General features: G+C 54.8%; 4 protein-coding genes across 4 annotated transcripts; 2 read left to right on the forward strand and 2 right to left on the reverse strand.

The window, feature by feature from the left end:
- The first annotated feature begins 1,338 nt into the window (after nt 1–1,338).
- Nucleotides 1,339–3,724, forward strand: LOC137903668 (ribosomal protein eL22-like 1). The gene is given in 5 exon segments (XM_068747798.1): nt 1,339–1,380; nt 2,136–2,249; nt 3,366–3,381; nt 3,384–3,486; nt 3,557–3,724. Coding segments are annotated over 5 exon segments (396 nt in total). The 5' UTR covers nt 1,339–1,371; the 3' UTR covers nt 3,711–3,724.
- Nucleotides 3,725–6,097: 2,373 nt separating this feature from the next.
- LOC137903706 (probable cationic amino acid transporter) lies at nt 6,098–8,583 on the forward strand. Its single transcript, XM_068747843.1, has 7 exons — nt 6,098–6,386; nt 6,462–6,698; nt 6,765–6,982; nt 7,055–7,201; nt 7,278–7,486; nt 7,549–8,222; nt 8,360–8,583. The coding sequence occupies exons 1-7, from the start codon at nt 6,098–6,100 to the stop codon at nt 8,581–8,583; spliced, it is 1,998 nt and encodes a 665-aa protein (XP_068603944.1).
- A 752-nt stretch (nt 8,584–9,335) lies between these two features.
- LOC137903666 (claudin-11-like) lies at nt 9,336–12,173 on the reverse strand. The gene is made up of 3 exons (XM_068747796.1): nt 11,948–12,173; nt 11,611–11,775; nt 9,336–9,589 (listed from the first exon to the last, which is right to left on the reverse strand). Exons 1-3 carry the CDS (start codon nt 12,171–12,173, stop codon nt 9,336–9,338), a joined length of 645 nt encoding a protein of 214 aa, XP_068603897.1.
- A 318-nt stretch (nt 12,174–12,491) lies between these two features.
- On the reverse strand, nt 12,492–22,589 carry LOC137903707 (polyhomeotic-like protein 3). Its single transcript, XM_068747844.1, is given in 14 exon segments — nt 12,492–12,886; nt 13,829–14,102; nt 14,430–14,550; nt 14,739–14,850; nt 15,822–15,975; nt 16,049–16,362; nt 17,330–17,461; nt 17,829–18,115; nt 18,274–19,006; nt 20,144–20,351; nt 20,710–20,787; nt 21,680–21,832; nt 22,060–22,265; nt 22,268–22,589. Coding segments are annotated over 14 exon segments (3,249 nt in total). The 3' UTR covers nt 12,492–12,731.
- Nucleotides 22,590–22,610: the final 21 nt, after the last annotated feature.

Raw genomic sequence — 22,610 nt, forward strand, 5'->3', positions numbered from 1 at the left:
GTTCTGTTGTGACCCCCCCCCCCCTTGACTAGCTCACCTGCAGTCATTCTGTTGTGACCCCCCCCCCCTTTGACTAGCTCACCTGCAGTCATTCTGTTGTGACCCCCCCCCCCCCTTTGACTAGCTCACCTGCAGTCATTCTGTTGTACCCCCCCCCCCCCTTTGACTAGCTCACCTGCAGTCATTCTGTTGTGACCCCCCCCCCCCCTTTGACTAGCTCACCTGCAGTCATTCTGTTGTGACCCCCCCCCCCCTTTGACTAGCTCACCTGCAGTCATTCTGTTGTGCCCCCCCCCCCCCCTTTGACTAGCTCACCTGCAGTCATTCTGTTGTGACCCCCCCCCCCCCCCCCTCTGACTAGCTTACCTGCGGTCGTTCTGTTGTAACCCCCCCCCTTGGCTGTAGCTCACCTGCGGTCGTTCTGTTGTGACCCCCCCCCCCCTTGGCTGTAGCTCACCTGCGGTCGTTCTGTTGTGACCCCCCCCCCTGACTAGCTCACCTGCTTATTTCTGCTTCCTGTTTTGACACTCGCGTTTCTGGATGCTAATTTTTTATGGTCGTCTCAGGCAGGTCTGTCCTTTATGGGGGGCCCTCCAGCTTGGGGGGGGGTTGCCTGCGGTCCATTCTCCTCACCACTGGGAATGATGGTGGCGATCACTGAATACCACTTGAGCCCCCCCAGCATGTCTAAATGCAAGGTGTCCCCCCCCCCCCCCCCCCCAAAGCGATAAACCTGATTCCAGTCTGTAGAGATTGGGGGGTGAGACCGGTGGGGCAGCGGGTTCATCCCCATCGCCCCCCCTCCGTTCTTTTGAGGCGTGTTGACCCCCCCGGGACAAGGAGGCGACTTGCAGTGAGGCGTGTTCTTTTTATGGGGGGGCGGGGTGAGTTGCTAACGTTGTGTTCACTCGAGGCCTTTGTCACCTGACTGGAGATGGCGAAATAAAACTAATGGATAAAAACTGTACACCTTGTCTGAGTTCTGTCTGGGGGGGGGGGGGGGGGGCTGCAGCACCTGGAAGATGGATGGAAGTCACTGATTGGCTGACCATTGTTATGTGACCCAATGAAAAGCCGCCCCAGAATGTGGATCACGCTGGTCCCGTTAGTCGGTCTCAGTCCGGATCAGGGTTCTGTTTGGACATTTGCATTTACATACTTCAATGGTTTCAAGTGACGTCACGGGATTGTTATTCTTGTTTTGAGATTACGTCACATCCGACCAGACGAAATTAGCGGGTCAAATATTCAGTAAAATTCGGATTAAAATAAAACTGCTGAAGCACCTTATTTGGAAAGGGTGTTACACGCACGACGGAGATCTACGTCATATCCGGGTTTGTCGGCCTCGCTCTCTCTGTTTCTCTGAACATGGCGCTGGTGGGTTCCGCTGCCTCTGTGGTTGCTGTTTGTGATTAGTACCGTTCTACCGGCGGGCCCGGGAGGAACCGTGTACCGGGTCCTCCGTGAAGTCCAGTGATCGCTTTATTAGCATTAGCCCGCAGACTAGCTAACACGGGTCTTCCTTCGCTTTATTAGCATTAGCCCGCAGACTAGCTAACACGGGTCTTCCTCCGCTTTATTAGCATTAGCCCGCAGACTAGCTAACACGGGTCTTCCTCCGCTTTATTAGCATTAGCCCGCAGACTAGCTAACACGGGTCTTCCTCCGCTTTATTAGCATTAGCCCGCAGACTAGCTAACACGGGTCTTCCTCCGCTTTATTAGCATTAGCCCGCAGACTAGCTAACACGGGTCTTCCTCCGTTCCTGTTCTCACTACCGTGACATGCCGGTCGGCGGACTGTCGTCGGGGCCGGTCGGGGCCGGTGGGGCCCGGTGGCCCGCTGGACGGCTCGGCTTTTTATTGCTGCTCCACTGGGATTTTGTAGCGTAACTGGAGGTGATCGCCGATAATCAGCTGTTATACTTCTATATGCTCGTGTTTCCAGAGCCTTTGTGACGCGCTGGACTGTAACCAATCACTGGAGCTCGGCTTTCCTCGCTTGATTTCGCTTAAACTCGCTTTAAAAGACATTTTGTGGTCGCTGTGGGTCACATGACCTGCTAAAGGGGATGAAGAGGAGGGTCTCAGATTCATCAGACTCAGAGGGTCTTTTGTGTTCATCTGTCACAGATCAGACCGAAGAGGCCCACTGGGGACAGGAAGACCAGGAAGGGGGTTCAGTGGAAGTTCACCTTGGACCTGAGCCACCCTGTTGAGGACGGGATCCTGGACTCTTCTAACTTTGTACGAGTTACTGCTACTATTAGAGTTTCACGTATGACTTAGAACAGTTCTGGGGCAGCTGCAGCACCTGAAGGTCGTTGGGGGGGGGGGGGGGGTGTAACACGTCAGCGCTCCCAGATGTAAGCCTGCATTCATGGGCCTCAGCCTCGCCCCTAATCTGATCATGAAGGGTTAACAAACACTGCTGACCTGCTGTCTGGACTGGGGTTCCCGTCCCTAGCTCCCGATCGTCTAGGGTCCCGTCCCTAGCTCCCGATCGTCTAGGGTTCCCGTCCCTAGCTCCTGATCGTCTAGGGTTCCGTCCCTAGCTCCTGATCGTCTAGGGTTCCCGTCCCTAGCTCCTGATCGTCCTAGGGTTCCCGTCCCTAGCTCCTGATCGTCTAGGGTTCCCGTCCCTAGCTCCCGATCGTCTAGGGTTCCCGTCCCTAGCTCCCGATCGTCTAGGGTTCCCGTCCCTAGCTCCCGATCGTCTAGGGTTCCCGTCCCTAGCTTCCGATCGTCTAGGGTTCCCGTCCCTAGCTCCTGATCGTCTAGGGTTCCCGTCCCTAGCTCCTGATCGTCTAGGGTCCCGTCCCTAGCTCCTGATCGTCTAGGGTTCCCGTCCCTAGCTCCCGATCGTCTAGGGTTCCCGTCCCTAGCTCCCGATCGTCTAGGGTTCCCGTCCCTAGCCTCCCGATCGTCTAGGGTTCCCGTCCCTAGCTCCCGATCGTCTAGGGTTCCCGTCCCTAGCTCCCGATCGTCTAGGGTTCCCGTCCCTAGCTCCCGATCGTCTAGGGTTCCCGTCCCTAGCTCCCGATCGTCTAGGGTTCCCGTCCCTAGCTCCCGATCGTCTAGGGTTCCCGTCCCTAGCTCCCCGATCGTCTAGGGTTCCCGTCCCTAGCTCCCGATCGTCTAGGGTTCCCGTCCCTAGCTCCCGATCGTCTAGGGTTCCCGTCCCTAGCTCCCGATCGTCTAGGGTTCCCGTCCCCTAGCTCCCGATCGTCTAGGGTTCCCGTTCCCTAGCTCCCGATCGTCTAGGGTTCCCGTCCCTAGCTCCCGATCGTCTAGGGTTCCCGTCCCTAGCTCCCGATCGTCTAGGGTTCCCGTCCCTAGCGCATCCTTGTGTCTGTCCAACAGGAAGCTTTCCTCAAAGAGAGATAAAGGTCAATGGGAAGACGGGGAACCTGAGGAACGTCGTCCAGGTGGGCCGCGTGAAGACCCGGATCGATGTCACGTCTGAGCAAAAGTTCTCCAAGAGGTGAGTTGAAGCAAACATTAGAAACAGCCCCGCCCCCAGGAAGCATCTGAACCAGGTATCTGCCCACCAGGTATCTGAAGTACCTCACAAAGAAGTACCTGAAGAAGAACAACCTCCGTGATTGGCTGAGAGTGGTGGCGGTGGACAAGGAGACGTACGAGCTGCGCTACTTCCAGATCGGCAGGACGACGGCGAGGGGGAGGCGGAGTGAACGGCGAGAATAAACGTGGGAAGGAACGTTTGTCTTGTTTCGTTCTTGAGAGGTGAAACGCGGATTAGAACCGTGTCCCAGACGGACGGAGCTGCAGGACCGTCCACGCCCACTAGGTGGCGCTGCAGCTCGCCAGGGCAAAGAATAGATAGATTTAATGTACGTAATAAGACGAGACCACAAAGGAAGTGATGTCATTGGACGTCAGCTACAGAGATCCATGATCTGTCTTTACTGGCCGTTAGCATGTAGACGGTGCGTTTCTATGGTACGCCTAGACTGGATGGTCCGCTGGATAGTCCGTCCCAGTGGGCCCGGTACCGGGGCCAGTCCGTCCCAGTGGGCCCAATACCGGGGCTAGTCCGTCCCAGTGGGCCCGGTACCGGGGCCAGTCCGTCCCAGTGGGCCCAATACCGGGGCTAGTCCGTCCCAGTGGGCCCGGTACCGGGGCCAGTCCGTCCCAGTGGGCCCCGGTACCGGGGCCAGTCCGTCCCAGTGGGCCCAATACCGGGGCCAGTCCTTCCCAGTGGGCCCGGTACCGGGGCCAGTCCGTCCCAGTGGGCCCGGTACCGGGGCCAGTCCGTCCCAGTGGGCCCAATACCGGGGCCAGTCCGTCCCAGTGGGCCCGGTACCGGGGCCAGTCCGTCCCAGTGGGCCCGGTACCGGGGCCAGTCCGTCCCAGTGGGCCCAATACCGGGGCCAGTCCGTCCCAGTGGGCCCGGTACCGGGGCCAGTCCGTCCTAGTGGGCCCAATACCGGGGCCAGTCCGTCCCAGTGGGCCCGGTACCGGGGCCAGTCCGTCCCAGTGGGCCCGGTACCGGGGCCAGTCCGTCCCAGTGGGCCCGGTACCGGGGCTTATCCATCATAATGAGGCCCAGATTCTGAGGACAGACTGCCTGAAGCTGCTATTTGGACGGGCGTGGCAAGGCAAGATCTGAGAAAACCGTCAGTCAGAACCAGGAGGAGGAATGTTCACCTCATCTGGACCGGTTCCTGTCCTCCCACCTGGAGCATATAAAACACATCCTCAGGAATGTCTGCTCAGATGATCTGGATTCTGCAGCAGGTCCCAGAAGGGGGGCGGTTCTGGGGTCTGAATGTATCGGAGGCACTCCTTCCACGTGAGACCTCACGCTTCATGGTCCCAGGTCCAGGTCCGGCTCCCACAGAACCTCTGGGCCGGTAGCGAGGTCGTTCAGAAGCATTCTGCTAGTAAATGCTGACGGGCGTCGCCATGGTGCCGGGTGCTGGTAGCGTAGAACCCCGTCCCTGGACCCCCCAGCCCCGTCTGAAGAGGACGCACCGCCTGTGGACTCCAGTCACATCACCTGTGCTGCTCAGAACCCTGATTCTGGTTCACCTGCCCTGCTTGTGTCCTGGCCCTCCTCTGATTGATCTGATTACCTGATTGATCTGGTTATCTGATTGATCTGATTATCTGATTGATCTGATTACCTGATTGATCTGATTACCTGATTGATCTGATTATCTGATTGATCTGATTACCTGATTGATCTGATTACCTGGCGTGCCTCCTGGAGTCATGAAAGTTACTTTGAGGACTCCCTTCTCCTGTCGTGCTTTTGGGTTCTCCCGGTCTGTGACCTGACACCGTCTCACCTGACGACAGGTGAGAGGCGGCGTACACCCAGGATGAGACGCCACACCCCCTCCTATCAATGGATGATGACACACACACCACCAATCAATAATGTATCGGCACGATCACATGACATCAGGTGTCCCTGGTCGCCTCCTCCCGTCACCACATCCTGCTGGTCTGCAGACGCGACCCAGACATCTCCTCAGGTGAGTCTACCTGTCTGCTCAGGTGAGTCTGTTCAAGCCTTTTTATTGGTTAACGCCGCAGGTAGGTACCCAACCTGTTCACCGGGCGTTGGCTCAGGTACACATTCACATTTGAGCCGTGAAAATAGGTCGTCGGTCGTCATGAATGTTTCAGACGCTCTCGCTCCAGTGAGTCACAGCAGCTGATCCCATCGTCACCTGGACAGGTACACCTGCCTGATGCTCACCTGTAACTCAGCAGTCGGCTGCTTCTGGGTCTGTTTGAAAGCCGAGTAGAGCGTAATCTGTAGGCTCAGCCTCCAGCGCCCGAGTACTGAGCGAGGTACTTTTACTTCATAGTAATATGCTGACGTCATGTTACTGCTGAAGTACATTTAGTCTGGTTGTGTACTTCATTCCTTTGAGGAGGTACATGCTCTAATACTTCACCGCTGTCGTCTTTAGTTACTAATGTTTCCTGACGGCGCTTTAAATGGCCCAGAGGACTTTTACTTGCCACAGTATTTTTATTGCAGTACTTGTACTCTCATTTGCAGTTTGATCGCCAGGATGGACTGACCGAGGAACGGTAGTCGCATCAAACGCACCGCGATGGCGGCGTGGCTGGGCCGCATGTCTCTGACCAACACCTGGTCCCGCCTCCTCCGGACCAAGCCGGTGGGCGCCATGGCTCACGACCTCGATGACCTCACCGAGCTCCAGGAGGGGTCGGCGGCTGGACTCGCCAAGGTCCTGACCACCGTGGACCTGGTGTCGCTCGGCGTGGGCAGCTGTGTTGGCACGGGGATGTACGTAGTGGCTGGATTGGTTGCCAAGGCGATGGCTGGGCCGGGGGTCATCCTGTCCTTCGTCATTGCGGCGGCGGCCTCCGTCCTGTCAGGTGAGACGGACCCGTCGGGCCCCCGGTGGTGGAGCCCGTGCTGGTGCTAGGCGTGTGTGTGCTCCTTGTTCCTAGGCGTGTGTTACGCAGAGTTTGGCGTCCGTGTCCCCAAGACCGCTGGCTCCGCCTACACCTACAGCTACGTGACGGTTGGGGAGTTCGTGGCATTTTTCATTGGCTGGAATCTGATCTTGGAGTATCTGATTGGCACAGCAGCGGGGGCGTCGGCTCTCAGCAGCGTGTTCGACTCTCTAGCCAATCACAGCATCAGTAGCTCCGTGATGACCCACCTGGGCACGCTGCGCGGACTCGGTTAGTACCTCCGGGGCGTGGTTATCGCCATGGTGATGCAAACGCACCCTTCCTCCTGCGCCTCAGGTCAGGGTGAGGACACGCCCCCGGACCTGCTCGCCCTCTTCGTCGCCTTGCTGGTCACCCTGATCGTGGGGCTCGGCGTGCAGAACTCCGTGAGCGTGAACCACGTCCTCAACGGGGTCAACCTGGCGGTCTGGGTCTTCACCGTCCTCGCCGGACTCTTCTTCCTCTCTGCCAGCAACTGGGAGGGGGGGCGGTTCCTGCCCTACGGCTGGTCGGGGGTGAGCTCGGACCGCCCCCTTTAACCCGCTGTTGGCAGCGATTGGGCAGAGGTAACAGGTGTGTTGTGTCAGGTGATGAAAGGGGCGGCGACTTGCTTCTACGCCTTCATCGGCTTCGACATCATTGCGACAACGGGAGAGGAGGCCAGAAACCCGAACGCGTCCATCCCGTACGCCGTCACCGCCTCGCTGGTCACCTGCCTCGCCGCCTACCTGTCGGTCCGTCCCAGGGTCTGAGCGCGTCCCGAGTCTTCCGGCGCCCCTTTGATCCCGTCCCACCTGTCGTCCCGTCCAGGTGAGCGTGATCCTGACTCTCATGGTTCCCTCCGGTCTCATCGACGGCTCGGCGCCGCTCCTGGAGATGTTCGCCGTTCACGGCTTCCTGTGGGGGCGGTACGTCGTGGCCGTGGGCGCCGTGGCCGGGCTGACCGCCTCCCTGTTGGGCTCTCTGTTCCCCATGCCCAGAGTCATCTACGCCATGGCGCAGGACGGCCTGCTCTTCAGGTGAGAGGGCGGGGCATACAGGTAGGTGTTTGGAGGGCTCTGATCTAACGGCGTGCTTGCAGGTTCTTGTCCCACGTCTCGCCGCTCACACGCACCCCCACGGTGGCGTGCGTGGTGTCGGGGGGCTCGGCGGCGCTCCTCGCCCTGCTGGTGAGCCTGCGGGACCTGATCCAGATGATGTCCATCGGCACCCTGCTGGCCTACACGCTGGTGTCCGTGTGCGTCCTGCTGCTGCGCTACCAGCCGGCGGACGGCGTGGACGGCGTGGACGGCGTGGACGGGGAGGAGTCTCACCGCAGCGGGGCAGCAGCAGGAGAGGCGGGCCGCGCCTCCTTGCTGGGACGGCTTCTGGGAGGTCACTACTCCGCCCTGCGGACGCGGCTGGCGGTCCCCGACGCGTCCGTCCGGCCCACACCGGCCACCGGCGGCACCGTCGCCCGATGCACCGTCCTCTTCTTCGTCATGTCCTTCCTCCTCTGGTCCACTGTGATATTCGGCGTTGAGCAGGGAACGGGCACCGGGGCGGCGCTCTCGGGCCTCGTGGCCGTGCTGATGGCGGCGTCCATGGCGAAGCTGCTGATTGTGATCCTGCAGCAGCCGGAGAGTGGGCGGAGACTCCCCTACATGGCACCCTGTGTCCCCTTTGTCCCCATGGCAGCCATACTGGTCAACAGCTACCTGATGCTCAAACTGTCTCCACTCACCTGGATCAGGTTCACCGTCTGGTGCTTCATAGGTAAGATCTGTTCCAGATGGGGCGGGGCCAGGATCAAACAGATGTTGAACTTTCTGAGGTTCAGAACAAACAGTCCTGTTTGGCAGGTGATGAAGAGGAGGTGGCTAACCTTCCTCTGATCTTTGGCTCCTCCTCAGGTCTCCTGATCTACAGCTTCTACGGCGTTTGGAACAGCACGCTGGAGCGGAACGCCTGCGAGCAGCAGGCCTACGACGCCCACCTGGACCGGGACCAGGACCAGGACCAGGACCAGGACCAGAGACCCTACCAGGGCTGGTCTGCCCCGAAGGAGGCCGGATACCAGTCAGCTCCAGGAGGACCGGGGGCGAGCAGCCAGGGCTTTGATGAAGAGCTGGGCTGACGGCTGGGACAGCTGTTGCTATAGCAACATCAATCCGGTGTGACGCGTCGCTGTCTCTCGTTAGTTTTACTGTGTGAACCTGAACTGAATAATAAACTTCGCTTTGAGTGAATGCAGCTTTTATTATTTTCACACAGCGTGTTAAAGTCCTTACATCGAGCTAGAACAGGTAAGCAGGTGTGGTTAAATGACAGCAGGTACCAAAACAAATGCTATGCTAACAGGAAATGCTAACCCACCACAGCAGGAAGAATGTGGATAAAGTCAGGTGCTGTGATGTCATCAATGCTAACTGGAGCTAGCTGCATGCGTAGCCTATTGCCAATAAGAAAGCTCAAGATTGTGACACATTTTTACACCTGCGGACCCTCCTCTTCCTCCTCCGTCTCATCAGAGTATATGTGACTCACAGCAGCCAATAGCAGGAGGAGCACGCTGACGCAAAGTCATGTGACTCCTAATGGTGGAAGTGATGTCATGAATTACGTAATGTTGTTTTAATTAGGTGGGCGGAGCTTCTGCACCACCTGCTGGACATCTGAACAAGAATAAGGATAACCAACCATTTCATCTGACATTTAATTCAACCCTGATCCTTAACCCCTGACCCCTAACCCTTAATTCTTAACCTCTAACCCTGATCCTAACCTCTGATCCCTGACACTAACCCTTAACCCCTAACCTCTAACCCGTGACCCTAACCCCTGCCTCAGATGAAGTTTCTGACTCCAGGGGCGAGTCTGAGAACGTCCTCAGACTCGAGCACTCTTGGCATGGTTGGCGGGGGGGTCCCGGGTCACGGACCGGCCCCTGGAGTAGAAGAAGCTGCTCTCCCGTCTGAGGACTCCGGGGTCGTTGCCATGGCAGCACAAGATCAGGAACCCGCCGAGCAGGCAGAGCGCCGAGCCGACCCAGCCGGCGTAGAGCGAGAAGCCGAACGCCATCAGGCCCTCGGCCCGGTGGGTCCCGATGGGGAACCAGATGGTGGACGCCATGCTGCACACAGCTGGGGGGGGGGGGGGGGGGTCACATGACTCGACATTCATTCCATGACTTGAGACTCGACTTGGACTTTAACAATGACTCGGCACTTGACTTGGACTCGAAGAGACTTTCACCAAAACACAAAGATTAAAATGTATGTTAATAATGAACGCTCTGTCTCTGTGTGTGTGTGTGCGCGCGTGCGCGCGAGAGAGAGCTGGCACAGCATCCAATCAAATTAGATCACGTTGTTTTGATCCGACAGCATCCAATCAAATTGCAGAACACCCAGTGACGTCGTCGCGCTGACCAAAGCGCCGGTTTACAAAACCGAAGATTGTGTCTTTGGGACAGAAAACGAGTTTCCGTGTGCGAAACAAGCGGGAAGAGGATCAAAGGCGGACAGACAACCACTTCCGGCTTCGACCGACCGCTAACGGTAGCTTATCGGCTAAGTAGCTTTGCTAGCTGCGTAGCTAATGAGGCTAAACACGGTAAGCCGGTGCGTCCCCTGCGGGTTCACTGCCCGACTGCTACTTTGACCCGAAAAGGTCGACAGAGGCGGCTTAAAGCGTCTTAAAGCGGCTTAAAGCGGCTTAAAGCGGTTTAAAGCGTCTTGAAGCGGTTTAAAGCGGTTTAAAGCGGTTTAAAGCGGCTTAAAGCGTCTTAAAGCGTCTTAAAGCGGCTTAAAGCAGCTTAAAGCGGTTTAAAGCGGCTTAAAGCGGTTTAAAGCGGCTTAAAGCGGCTTAAAGCGGTTTAAAGCGGCTTAAAGCCGCGGAGGTAACGTAACGTTCACGTTACTGCACGCATTTACCGAGTCCGGGAGGGGATAGGCATGATCGTTGCTTTATAAAGTCCATAAATAGTCACGTGGTGCTTGTTGTACGCGACGGAAATAGGTCAGCACTTTCTCTCTCTCTCTTTTACTACGTTATCAAACGTGTTTATTCTGTAAACAAATAGTCTAAAAGGAAGAATATGAGTTAAATGGACTGGTACTGCTTCAGTACTGTGTAAAGTTCAATGTTAAACTGTTTGGCTTGATAAATAAATAGATTTTAAAAGCATACATGGTCTGTTTAAATGTAATATATTATTACTCTGTCGTTAAAATGACCCAAAAGGACTTGAAACTCAAAGTGTTGGACTTGCGACTTGACTCGGGACTCGAGGGCAAAGACTTGAGACTTACTCGTGACTTGCGAAGCAATGACTTCCTCCCACCTCTGGAAGGTACGGAACCCAAACTCTAGACCCTGGTCCTCAAGAAGGAACGGTACCCAAACTCTAGACCCTGGTCCTCAAGAAGGTACGGAACCCAAAACTCTAGACCCTGGTCCTCTGGAAGGTACGGAACCCAAGCTCTAGGCCCCGGTCCTCAAGAAGGAACGGAACCCAAGCTCTAGGCCCCGGTCCTCAAGAAGGAACGGAACCCAAACTCTAGACCCTGGTCCTCAAGAAGGTACGGAACCCAAAACTCTAGACCCTGGTCCTCAAGAAGGTTTGGAACCCAAACTCTAGACCCTGGTCCTCAAGAAGGTACGGAACCCAAAACTCTAGACCCTGGTCCTCAAGAAGGTACGGAACCCAAACTCTAGACCCTGGTCCTCAAGAAGGTACGGAACCCAAACTCTAGACCCTGGTCCTCAAGAAGGTACGGTACCCAAGCTCTAGGCCCTGGTCCTCAAGAAGGAACGGTACCCAAGCTCTAGACCCTGGTCCTCAAGAAGGAACGGAACCCAAACTCTAGACCCTGGTCCTCAAGAAGGTACGGAACCCAAGCTCTAGGCCCTGGTCCTCAAGAAGGAACGGAACCCAAACTCTAGACCCTGGTCCTCAAGAAGGAACGGAACCCAAACTCTAGACCCTGGTCCTCAAGGTACATTTCACAATTTTATTCCTAAAACTACATTCCTAAATTCTAATCTCAAAATATTCCCCAAACTTTTGTCAATCAAAACTTTTTGCAGTGTGTTAGCTTTTTGTTTGCATTTCATTTTTCAGACGGCGGGGGGGGGGGGGGGGGGCAGCAGGTCTCCTCACCCATGACGAGGAACAGGACGCCCCCCAGCCGGGCGCGGCGCTGCTTCACGGCGGGCGAGTCGCTCTGCAGCCGGATGCAGGCCATCGACATGAGAACCAATAGCATCGCAGGGAGGCCCAGAAGACACGCGGAGACCATCAGAGCACGGGACGCCTGGATGTGAGCTGGGGGGGGCGGGAAAACGGACATGCAGCCATGACGACGACAACAACAACAACAACAAACTACGAGTGAGATTCTACAAGATGACTTCATAGAGTAAAACATTTCAGCTGCCTTTGTTTGAAGCTACGAGCTCAGTCATGTGATAGAATACTTAGCCCCCCCCCCCCTGACCAGGTAAGGTGAGGATCTGGTTCAGGGCCACGCAGTGATACAGGGCCGGAGAGATGACGCACTCCGCCCACAGGCCCCTGGAGCCCAGCTCGTCCATACGGATGCAGGTGGACATTGTGTAGTCGCAGGTCCGGACCCAGTCGTTGGTCGCCGTGGCGACGATGATCCCGACCCATCCTGCACAGCTGGCCGTGCCGCCTGTGATCTGCCTGCACATGAGCGCCATGGAGCTTCAGATCGCACTGAAACTAGCGTTTGATCCGATCCCTTTGATGTGGAGTCTCCGAGCGCTGGTCCGATCGGCAAGGAAGAAACGGACGAGTGAAGAATGCCGTCTAAAAAGCTCCCCCCTCAAAGCTGCCAGCCAATCAGAGGCCGGCTCCAACCCAAAGCAGATCCGGCCTGACCTGGATCACGAGGGCCACATCTGGAGCTCAGGTGGATCTGAAGTCGGGTTGTCTCAGTGGAGCCCCCTGCTGGAGAAAAACGTCCAATAACCCCAAAGCGTTGAATAATTCTTCTTTATTTATTCAATAAATCCAAGCAGGATACCTTTAAAATGTTACATTACGCTTTCATCAATCACAAAGCCTACGTTTTATTGATCATATCTTTACGTAGTTATGTTAGCTCGTGGATAGACTTGTTGACGCCACACTCTAAAAAAACTAAATAGACAAATTTCATATATTAAATTTTCAAAATCCTTCATGAAATAGTTTCAAATGTACACCAAGATAGAAAAAGCTCGTATTGGCCACGCCTAAGGCCACGCCCTCTGCTCTCATTGGTTCCTCAGGGCGTTGATGTGGGCGCAGATCTTCAGCGCCGGCCCCAGCTTGATGCTCATGCTGGTCATCAGGTGGTCCTCGGTCAGCAGCAGGAGGGCCTGGCCGTCGATCTCCTGCAGCCGGAAGGCCTCCGCCACGCCCCCACACCCTGACACACAGAGGGGCGGGGTTTAGCATGCAGGTAGGACGCAGGTCCAGTTCAGGATTCAGGCAGGAGAGCTCTCCATCGGGGTGACGATGACGTCATTACAGCAGTTTGATACGTTACAACATGATCCTGAACATCTGCGGAAGAACGGGGCAGGCGTTTAAACTAGTCTCCTTCTTTGGGTGTTTAAACTAGTCTCTTCTAAACTAGTCTCCTTCTTTGGGTGTTTGAACTAGTCTCCTTCTTTGGGTGTTTAAACTAGTCTCCTTCTTTGGGTGTTTAAACTAGTCTCCTTCTTTGGGTGTTTAAACTAGTCTCTTCTAAACTAGTCTCCTTCTTTGGGTGTTTAAACTAGTCTCCTTCTTTGGGTGTTTAAACTAGTCTCCTTCTTTGGGTGTTTAAACTAGTCTCCTTCTTTGGGTGTTTAAACTAGTCTCCTTCTTTGGGTGTTTAAACTAGTCTCTTCTAAACTAGTCTCCTTCTTTGGGTGTTTAAACTAGTCTCCTTCTTTGGGTGTTTAAACTAGTCTCTTCTAAACTAGTCTCCTTCTTTGGGTGTTTAAACTAGTCTCCTTCCCCTTTGGGTGTTTAAACTAGTCTCTTCTAAACTAGTCTCCTCCTTTGGGTGTTTAATTAAACTAGTCTCCTTCTCTGGGTGTTTAAACTAGTCTCCTCCTTTGGGTGTTTAAACTAGTCTCCTTCTCTGGGTGTTTAAACTAGTCTTTTCTAAACTAGTCTCCTTCTTTGGGTGTTTAAACTAGTCTCTTCCTCTGGTCTTTTAAACTAGTCTTTGACTAATCTTGGGATCACAGCTTTATTAGTAATAAAATGACAGTAATACCTCCACAGCCGTCTAAATAAATCAATAATCTATAATCCTTCAAAGTAAAGCTCGGGGGGTGTGTTCAGTGGTCGTATGTGAACTCAACCAATCACGTCTCACCTGGCAGCGTGCGAATGAAAGCGGTCACTTCCTCCACGCTCCAGTGGGCGGGGCTCAGGTTCAATGTGGTTGTTGGTGTGGAAACTGGCAAGGTGGGCTCGGAAGCCCTCCTTGCCCTGCGTGTCTCCCGCCGCTCCATCCTGGCTGCCATGGCAACAGCAGGATCCTCCTCCCCCGCATCCTCTTCCTCCATGTCTTCCTCTTCCTCTTCCTCTGCTGGCGCCTTCTCTTTTCCTTCCTTCTCTCTCTGGCCAGCGCTCCAGAGATCACGAGGCTGCAGGGAAACACAGGTGAGATGACAGGTGAGCTCAGGTCACCGTTTGCCCTGACTGTAGCCCCACCCCTGACCCAGACGTCACATGACGTGTACACGGTCTGTTGTTTTTGCTTAAGACTTCATCTCCCATGAGTCACCGCTGTGTCGGATCAGGTGAGTTCGGCTGGCTCTAGGTCAGAGTTCGGATGACATCACTGATGACGAGCTCCCACGTGTAGCGTGATGAAGGTGTCGAGGTCAGAACCAGTCTCAGGTTAACCACCTTTCACCAGGTAACCTGACCCGCGAGCCGGTTCAGATCAGACGTGCGTTCAGGGTCCCTACCAGTCGCAGTAGCAGAGGCTTCCCAGGAACAGACTCCGCCCTGTTGAGGGCTGGGCGGGGCCTCTCAGAGCGACCGCCTGCACTCAGGGCCCGCAGACGCTTCGTCAGACGAATGTTGAACCTTTCAGACAGGGAGACACGATGATGTCATCGCTAGTCAGGGCGTCGCCCATGGGCGTGTTACCTTTGAAATGAGGGGGTGTGGTTTAACTTTAAAAAGGAGATGGACACGCCCTGAATAACCATCTCTGTTTCGCAACACCCTCAGAAGCGGTTCATGACCTCTTAGCCAATGAGGCGGCAGCTCACCCTCGTGCACAGGAAGTTGAGCAGAAGCGTTTGGACCGCATGAAGTTGTGGGCGTGGCCTCTCTTCCCACAGAACTGGCAGTGCAGCACCGCCCGGTCTCTGTGGGAGGGTCCTGCAAAACAAACGCTATTCAAAGCTGCCAATCTTTATTGAAACATCACCACACACACAGGAAATGCTATTGCTTAATGATTTCATTATTGATTATCAGGAACCACTGGAAGGAAAAGGTTCATCAATATGCATTGATCTGATCATCCGATCATTAAAAAGGGCCTTGGAGCGATGATGTGTAGTATTGATGAGCTATTGATGGGTGAATGCATTGATCGGTGACTCTATTGATGGGTGAATGCATTGATCGGTGACTGTATTGATGGGTGAATGCTTTGATCGGTGACTGTATTGATGGGTGAATGCATTGATGGGTGACTGTATTGATGGGTGAATGCTTTGATCGGTGACTGTATTGATGGGTGACTGTATTGATGGGTGAATGCATTGATCGGTGACTGTATTGATGGGTGAATGCTTTGATCGGTGACTGTATTGATGGGTGAATGCATTAATCGGTGACTCTATTGATGGGTGAATGCATTGATCGGTGACTCTATTGATGGGTGAATGCATTGATCGGTGACTCTATTGATGGGTGAATGCATTAATCGGTGACTCTATTGATGGGTGAATGCATTGATCGGTGACTGTATTGATGGGTGAATGCTTTGATCGGTGACTGTATTGATGGGTGAATGCATTGATGGGTGAATGCTTTGATCGGTGACTGTATTGATGGGTGAATGCATTGATGGGTGACTGTATTGATGGGTGAATGCTTTGATCGGTGACTGTATTGATGGGTGAATGCTTTGATCGGTGACTCTATTGATGGGTGAATGCATTGATGGGTGAATGCTTTGATCGGTGACTGTATTGATGGGTGAATGCATTGATGGGTGACTGTATTGATGGGTGAATGCATTGATCGGTGACTGTATTGATGGGTGAATGCATTGATGGGTGACTGTATTGATGGGTGAATGCATTGATGGGGGTTGTTTGGTTTACTGGTCAGACTCTTACTCGTCCCCGGCTTGTCGGTGACTCCGCCCTCTTCCTGCTCTGAATCAGTGGAATGATTGGTCTGTTTCACGGGCAGCGCAGCTTTCCCATTGATCCCATTCACTTCCTGTGGTTTGGTCACCTGCTCCGGAACCAACAGCGATGAGCGGTTCACCTGGATCATACAGGTACGTTATATCAAACTGTGAGGTACACGCCAACATCTGTGTGTGTGCGCGTGCACATACAGGAAATGGCTGGAGCCCCTCCTGGATGACAAATCCCTCAACCAGGTGGGTGAGAACCTGTCGCCCCTCAGGCCACGCCCTTGGCTCCCAGGGGCTGAACCTTGCAGACTCATCTTCTGATTGGCCGAATGTGTCTGTCTCGGTTTCGGGGCGGTGCTCGTCTGCGGTGGCGTGGCCCTGCTTTGTCTCGTGTTGTGATAGGCTGAGGTGGGTCAGATGGGCGGAGCGAGTAGAGAGGAGGGGAGGAGGGTTTTCTGCTGATGGGGTGATGAAGGGAGAGGACGGGGGAGACTGAGAGGAGAGGCTGGACAACGCTGGGTGGAGCAGAGACCACAATCAATTAGTGAAGTCACAGACACCTGCAGCAGGTGGAAAGGTGATCAATAATAGTCTGTAGAAATAAAGTTAATCACAGACTAAACTGATTGATAAATTAGTCATGAATGCTAAACAAAGACAATGATAATCAATGAATCATTCAGCAGATTAATAAATTGGAATGTTTTTTTTTACCAACTAATATAATAGATGTTTCTCTTTGTTGATCGAATAAGAAGTCGTTACTAAATGATCACAAATATATTGCTGTCAAGAGATGTAAGAACGAGCGATTAATTAATAATGAGCTGTAATTAATGAATCTCTTTTTTCATAGAAAAGCCCTCAACTTGAAGTATTCTCATTTAAATACATTACTTTATTGTGGCAGATGAAAAGATTGATTGATAAAGTCATTGATTGTTTGTCAGAGATGCAGACGTTTACGTTCTGCTGCCTGCAACATCTAGTTTCCACCACCAGGGGGAGTATTGCTGCGTTCTGTTGTCAATCTCCAAAAAATTAGAGAATTAAACATCAGGTCATATAAAGTGCTGCAAGTTAACGCATTAAAAAACAAACACGTTTCTGATCAATACAAGTATTGAACACTTTTGCTCTGCTTCAGATCAGACCCCCACTACGGCGCTTCTACCTCAATGCCCCCATTTACCATGTAGCGTATATCAATAATCATAATGTGGAGTTCACCCTTAAAGATACTCGGCCTTATTAAATGTGTAATAAGCATCAAATATAACATCCTAATAGTCATCAATACTTTAGCTATCTAGAACTTGTCGGTCTGATTGTATTGATAACAGAAAGATCATTGTGATGTCTTTGACTAACCCACTGGACCAAGACATGGATGAAAGCCCTGATCCATGTTGTCCAGTTCTAAACACTGGCTCCCGGGCCTTTGGTCAATCAATCAATCAATCAACCCACGGTTGAAGGTACCTGATTGGTTGTCAGATTGTGTTGACATGTTCTCACAGAAGTCCTCCTGGCTGATGGGCTGGAGGTCCAGATGAGACTCTGCTAGCCTCTGACTCTGGACAGGCACCTCCGGGACTGGAGCTGGAGCTGGACCTGATACCGGGACTGAAACTGGAGCTGGAGCTGGACCTGATACCGGGACTGAAACTGGAGCTGGAGCTGGACCTGATACCGGGACTGAAACTGGAGCTGGAGCTGGACCTGATACCGGGACTGAAACTGGAGCTGGAGCTGGACCTGATACCGGGACTGAAACTGGAGCTGGAGCTGGACCTGATACCGGGACTGAAACTGGAGCTGGAGCTGGACCTGATACCGGGACTGAAACTGGAGCTGGAGCTGGACCTGATACCGGGACTGAAACTGGAGCTGGAGCTGGACCTGATACCGGGACTGAAACTGGAGCTGGAGCTGGACCTGATACCGGGACTGAAACTGGAGCTGGAGCTGGACCTGATACCGGGACTGAAACTGGAGCTGGAGCTGGACCTGATACCGGGACTGAAACTGGAGCTGGAGCTGGACCTGATACCGGGACTGAAACTGGGACTGGAGCTGGACCTGATACCGGGACTGAAACTGAAGCTGGGACTGGGACTGAAACCGGGACAGGGACTGGGACTGAGGCTGAAGCCGGGACTGGGTCTGAAACGCGGACTGGGGCTGGGGTTGGAACTGAAACCAGCACTGGGACTGAAACCGTCACTGGGGTTGGAACTGAAACCGGGACTAGGGCTGGGGTTGGAACTGAAACCGGGACTAGGGCTGGGGTTGGAACTGAATCTGGGACTAGGGCTGGGGTTGGAACTGAATCTGGGACTGGGCTTTGAACAGGAGCTGAAAAGAGACCCAGTACGGTCTTTGGCTCTGTAACTGGATCGGCTGCTGGGATGGAGTTCTGGTACTGACTGCTCAGGTTCTCGGCCTGATCCATGGTGGTCTCTCCTCCCTCAGGGGACTCCTCCTCCTCCCTGTAGCTCCGCCCTTCCTCTGTCATGTCCATACGGTTGTCCTGTCTGTCCTCCTCTTCCTGACTCAAGACGTTTCCTTCCTTCCTCTCCTTCTCTCTTTGGTCAACTTTGTCCACCTTCAGCTCTTGGACTCCTTGTGGTCCTCCTCCTTGGGGTCCTCCTTGGGGTCCTCCTTGGGGTCCTCCTTGTGGCTCTCTGTCCTCCTCCACGTCTGCGTTCTGGTTCGCAGCCTGACTCTGAGGAGATGCTGGACTCAGGACGGACGGGGGGGAGGACAAAGCAGAGGTGGATTTTGGCGGTGTTGGCTTTAGAGGGACACTACTTGACGTCCTCATTACTTGGCTGGAAACGTCGTATGACTGAACAATAGGGGGCGTGGCTTGGACAGCGTGGTTGTAGGACTGCGGTTGGCGTGCCGAAGACAGGGCGATGATCTGCAGCTGCCTCGCCGCAGAAGGGGATCGCTCCAATTGGGAGGAGACGGACAACGGACTGTGCTGTGATTGGTTGGGTCCCATCATAGACCTGCTGAGGGGAGAGGCGTGGCTAGTGGGAGCAGCAGGGATTGGCTGGAAGGTTGAAGTTTGCCGTGGCGACGCTGTTCTGTGACCATTTGGAGAATGAAGTCTGGGTCTGAGAGGGACGGCTCGGACCGGAGAGTAGAGCGCTGCGAGAAGGACAGGGACGGGTAAGTCCATCTGCATGTTGCTGCTAGCGTTAGCACGTCTACTGCTACGAGCAGCTCTGCTAGTGTTAGCACGTCTACTGCTACGAGCAGCTCTGCTAGTGTTAGCACGTCTACTGCTACGAGCAGCTCTGCTAGTGTTAGCACGTCTACTGCTACTAGCAGCTCTGCTAGAGTTAGCACGTCTACTGCTACTAGCAGCTCTGCTAGTGTTAGCACGTCTACTGCTACGAGCAGCTCTGCTAGTGTTAGCACGTCTACTGCTACTAGCAGATCTGCTAGTGTTAGCACGTCTACTGCTACGAGCAGCTCTGCTAGCGTTAGCACGTCTACTGCTACGAGCAGCTCTGCTAGTGTTAGCACGTCTACTGCTACGAGCAGCTCTGCTAGTGTTAGCACGTCTACTGCTACGAGCAGCTCTGCTAGTGTTAGCACGTCTACTGCTACGAGCAGCTCTGCTAGAGTTAGCACGTCTACTGCTACGAGCAGCTCTGCTAGTGTTAGCACGTCTACTGCTACGAGCAGCTCTGCTAGTGTTAGCACGTCTACTGCTACGAGCAGCTCTGCTAGCGTTAGCACGTCTACTGCTACGAGCAGCTTTGCTAGTGTTAGCACGTCTACTGCTACGAGCAGCTCTGCTAGAGTTAGCACGTCTACTGCTACGAGCAGCTCTGCTAGTGTTAGCACGTCTACTGCTACGAGCAGCTCTGCTAGCGTTAGCACGTCTACTGCTACGAGCAGCTCTGCTAGTGTTAGCACGTCTACTGCTACGAGCAGCTCTGCTAGTGTTAGCACGTCTACTGCTACGAGCAGCTCTGCTAGTGTTAGCACGTCTACTGCTACTAGCAGCTCTGCTAGTGTTAGCACGTCTACTGCTACTAGCAGATCTGCTGCTAGTGTTAGCTCTGCTGCTAGTTTTAGCATGTCTACTGCTACTAGCAGGTCTGCTGCTAACGTTAACACGTTTGTAGCATCTGCTGCTAGGCGTGTTATGAACCTGAAAGTATTGAGAACTCCATGACATCATCATGACGTTAATCAGGTAGGTAAGATAGGTGATTAGCTGAAGCTAAGTTATTCAACGTTAAGCCAGCGCAGAAACACAAAACACGACCTTACTTGGAGGGGGGACAGAGAGGTGACGGCTGGGCGGGGTCATTCTCTCGGTTGCCGTGGAGCTGGGCTGTGGTCGCGGCCTCAGAGGAGGGAAGAAAGGGGTCTGAGGGCGAGAGAGGGGAGGCGGTGCCGAAGGGGGAGTCTGGATTCGGAGGGAGGGAGGGACGGTGAGGGTCCCAGGGGGAGGAGGCCTCAGAGTGAGACTCTGGAGCTGGAGACGAGGGAAGAGACAGACAGGAAGACGTTATACTTTCAGGAACCTGAGGCTACCTCCCCAAGCAGCAAGCGTCCAATGAGGCGCCAGCAGCCATGCACAGGTGCTGCAGGTTACTGTCTGCTGAGAGGAAAGGTGAAACACACCTGGTTTACAGAGGGCCCCGCCCACACGCTACATTATATTGATTTGAGACGTTAGTTTTATTCTGTAGGGGGCGCTACCTGCCGGCTCCTCCACGGTGGCTAACAGCCGGTCTAATGCTAGCTTTGTTAGCAAGATGCTAGCTGTAAAAAAGGAATGATTGATGGTTAATGGTCATGCTTCTGTGACAATTTAGCAAACAGCTGCTCACCTGAGCAGAGGCGGGGCTAGAGGAAGGAGGAGAGGAAGAAGAGGAGGATGCAGGTCGCAGACCAGATGTGAGAACGAGCTGCAGGAAAGGAAAGAGAATGAACAGAGGAGGGGTTAAAGATGATTGGTTGTCCACAGGACACACCTCCTTCATTGGCATTGGTTCCTGCCCTCAGCGCCTGAAGTTAGCCTCACAACTAGCGCTGCAGCTGAAATCCATTAATCTATGATATAGAACTGTGATTGACGTCCATGGCGAGTATCCATGGCAACACGATTGTGAAAGGTGCTATAAACAACATGCTAATGCAACATGCTAATGCGTGTAGCCTCTGGACCTCGTCGATTAATCCTGGACAGTAAATATTAGCCTGGTGCTGTCTCGGCCTCCAACACCCAGCGGGAGGACAGAGGACCGCCCAGCAGGGGGACGCCCAGCGGGAGGACGGAGGACAACCCAGTGGGAGGACGGAGGACCGCCCAGCGGGAGGACGCCCAGTGGGGGGACGGAGGACAACCCAGTGGGAGGACGGAGGACCGCCCAGCGGGAGGACGCCCAGTGGGGGGACGCCCAGCGGGAGGACGGAGGACAACCCAGTGGGAGGACGCCCAGCGGGAGGACAGAGGACCGCCCAGCGGGAGGACAGAGGACCGCCCAGCAGGGGGACGCCCAGCGGGAGGACGGAGGACAACCCAGTGGGAGGACGGAGGACCGCCCAGCGGGAGGATGCCCAGTGGGGGGACGCCCAGCGGGAGGACAGAGGACAACCCAGCGGGAGGACGCCCAGTGGGGGGACGGAGGACCGCCCAGCGGGAGGACGGAGGACCGCCCAGCGGGGGGACGGCGCTCTCTGAGGGTGGTACTTCCTGACCTGAGGTCATCACGCCTTCACGCTGACGGGTTCTAGCGCCTACATTCCCTACACGCCCTGAATGCAGCAGGTCTGTGGTGGGTTTGGCTCTTTGGTTACCATCTGGGCTCGGAGCAGGATCTGGTCTTGGCCACACCCTCGGAGACCTTTCCCGAGGAGCAGTGTCTGTGGGGAGACCCGCTGCCTGGCAGGGGAAGGGCTCTGATTGGCTCGTACGAGACCAGGTGTTCTGACCGAGTGAGTCTGTGATACCTGGGGGAGGAGAGGCGGAGCATCGTTAGAGGATAACATCATCTTCATTCCCTAAAGAAGACGAACGGGCATTCAGAGAGCCCCCCCCCCCCCCCCCCCCACTAGCTGCTTGGGTGTAAAGGTGTGCTGTCCCGTCATCATCGTTTTCTTCCAGTCTTTATGCTAAGCTAAACATATTGAGCCAATAGAAGGAGATGGTTTCATCAGGCCTTTCACCTGGCCCTCACCTGTCTGCCGGGGGGGCTGCCGGGCGTGTGGAACGGCGTGATGGGAGCGGAGGAAGCTGTTGACCCATTCGTCAGGGTGCCGGAGGGCCGCTGGGACTTGTTGCTGCTGCCGAGGACTGGAAACGAGGAGGTGCTGGCGACAGCAGGGGGGGGGGGGGCGGGGGGGGGAGCGGGGGGGGAGCGGGGGGGGGAGGCGGTCTGGAGACTCCCATCGTTGAGGGAAGGACCGGACGGGAGTACGTGCGGAGGCTGGGGGTGGAGCTGAGTTTAGGCAGAGCGGGGACGAGGATATGGGGAGACGGGGAGACGGCGGTCGCCGCCATCGGCTTGGCGACGTGATTGGCTGAGATGGATGGAGCAGGGGTGAGGGGGGGGGGAGGGGAGGATGTGATGGGTGTCAGCGTGGATGCTGGGGCGTCCAGGAGCATGGGGTTGGGGGTGAGGCGAGGAGGGGCGGGGGTAGGAGGGCTGGACCCATCCGGCACCGCTCCTGGTTCTGATTGGCCGTGACAAAGCGGCGCCCTGTCCATCATTCAGCACTGTAAAAAATA

The sequence above is a fragment of the Brachionichthys hirsutus genome, chromosome 14, assembly GCF_040956055.1.
Source record: "Brachionichthys hirsutus isolate HB-005 chromosome 14, CSIRO-AGI_Bhir_v1, whole genome shotgun sequence".
In the NCBI taxonomy this organism is placed as follows: domain Eukaryota; kingdom Metazoa; phylum Chordata; class Actinopteri; order Lophiiformes; family Brachionichthyidae; genus Brachionichthys; species Brachionichthys hirsutus.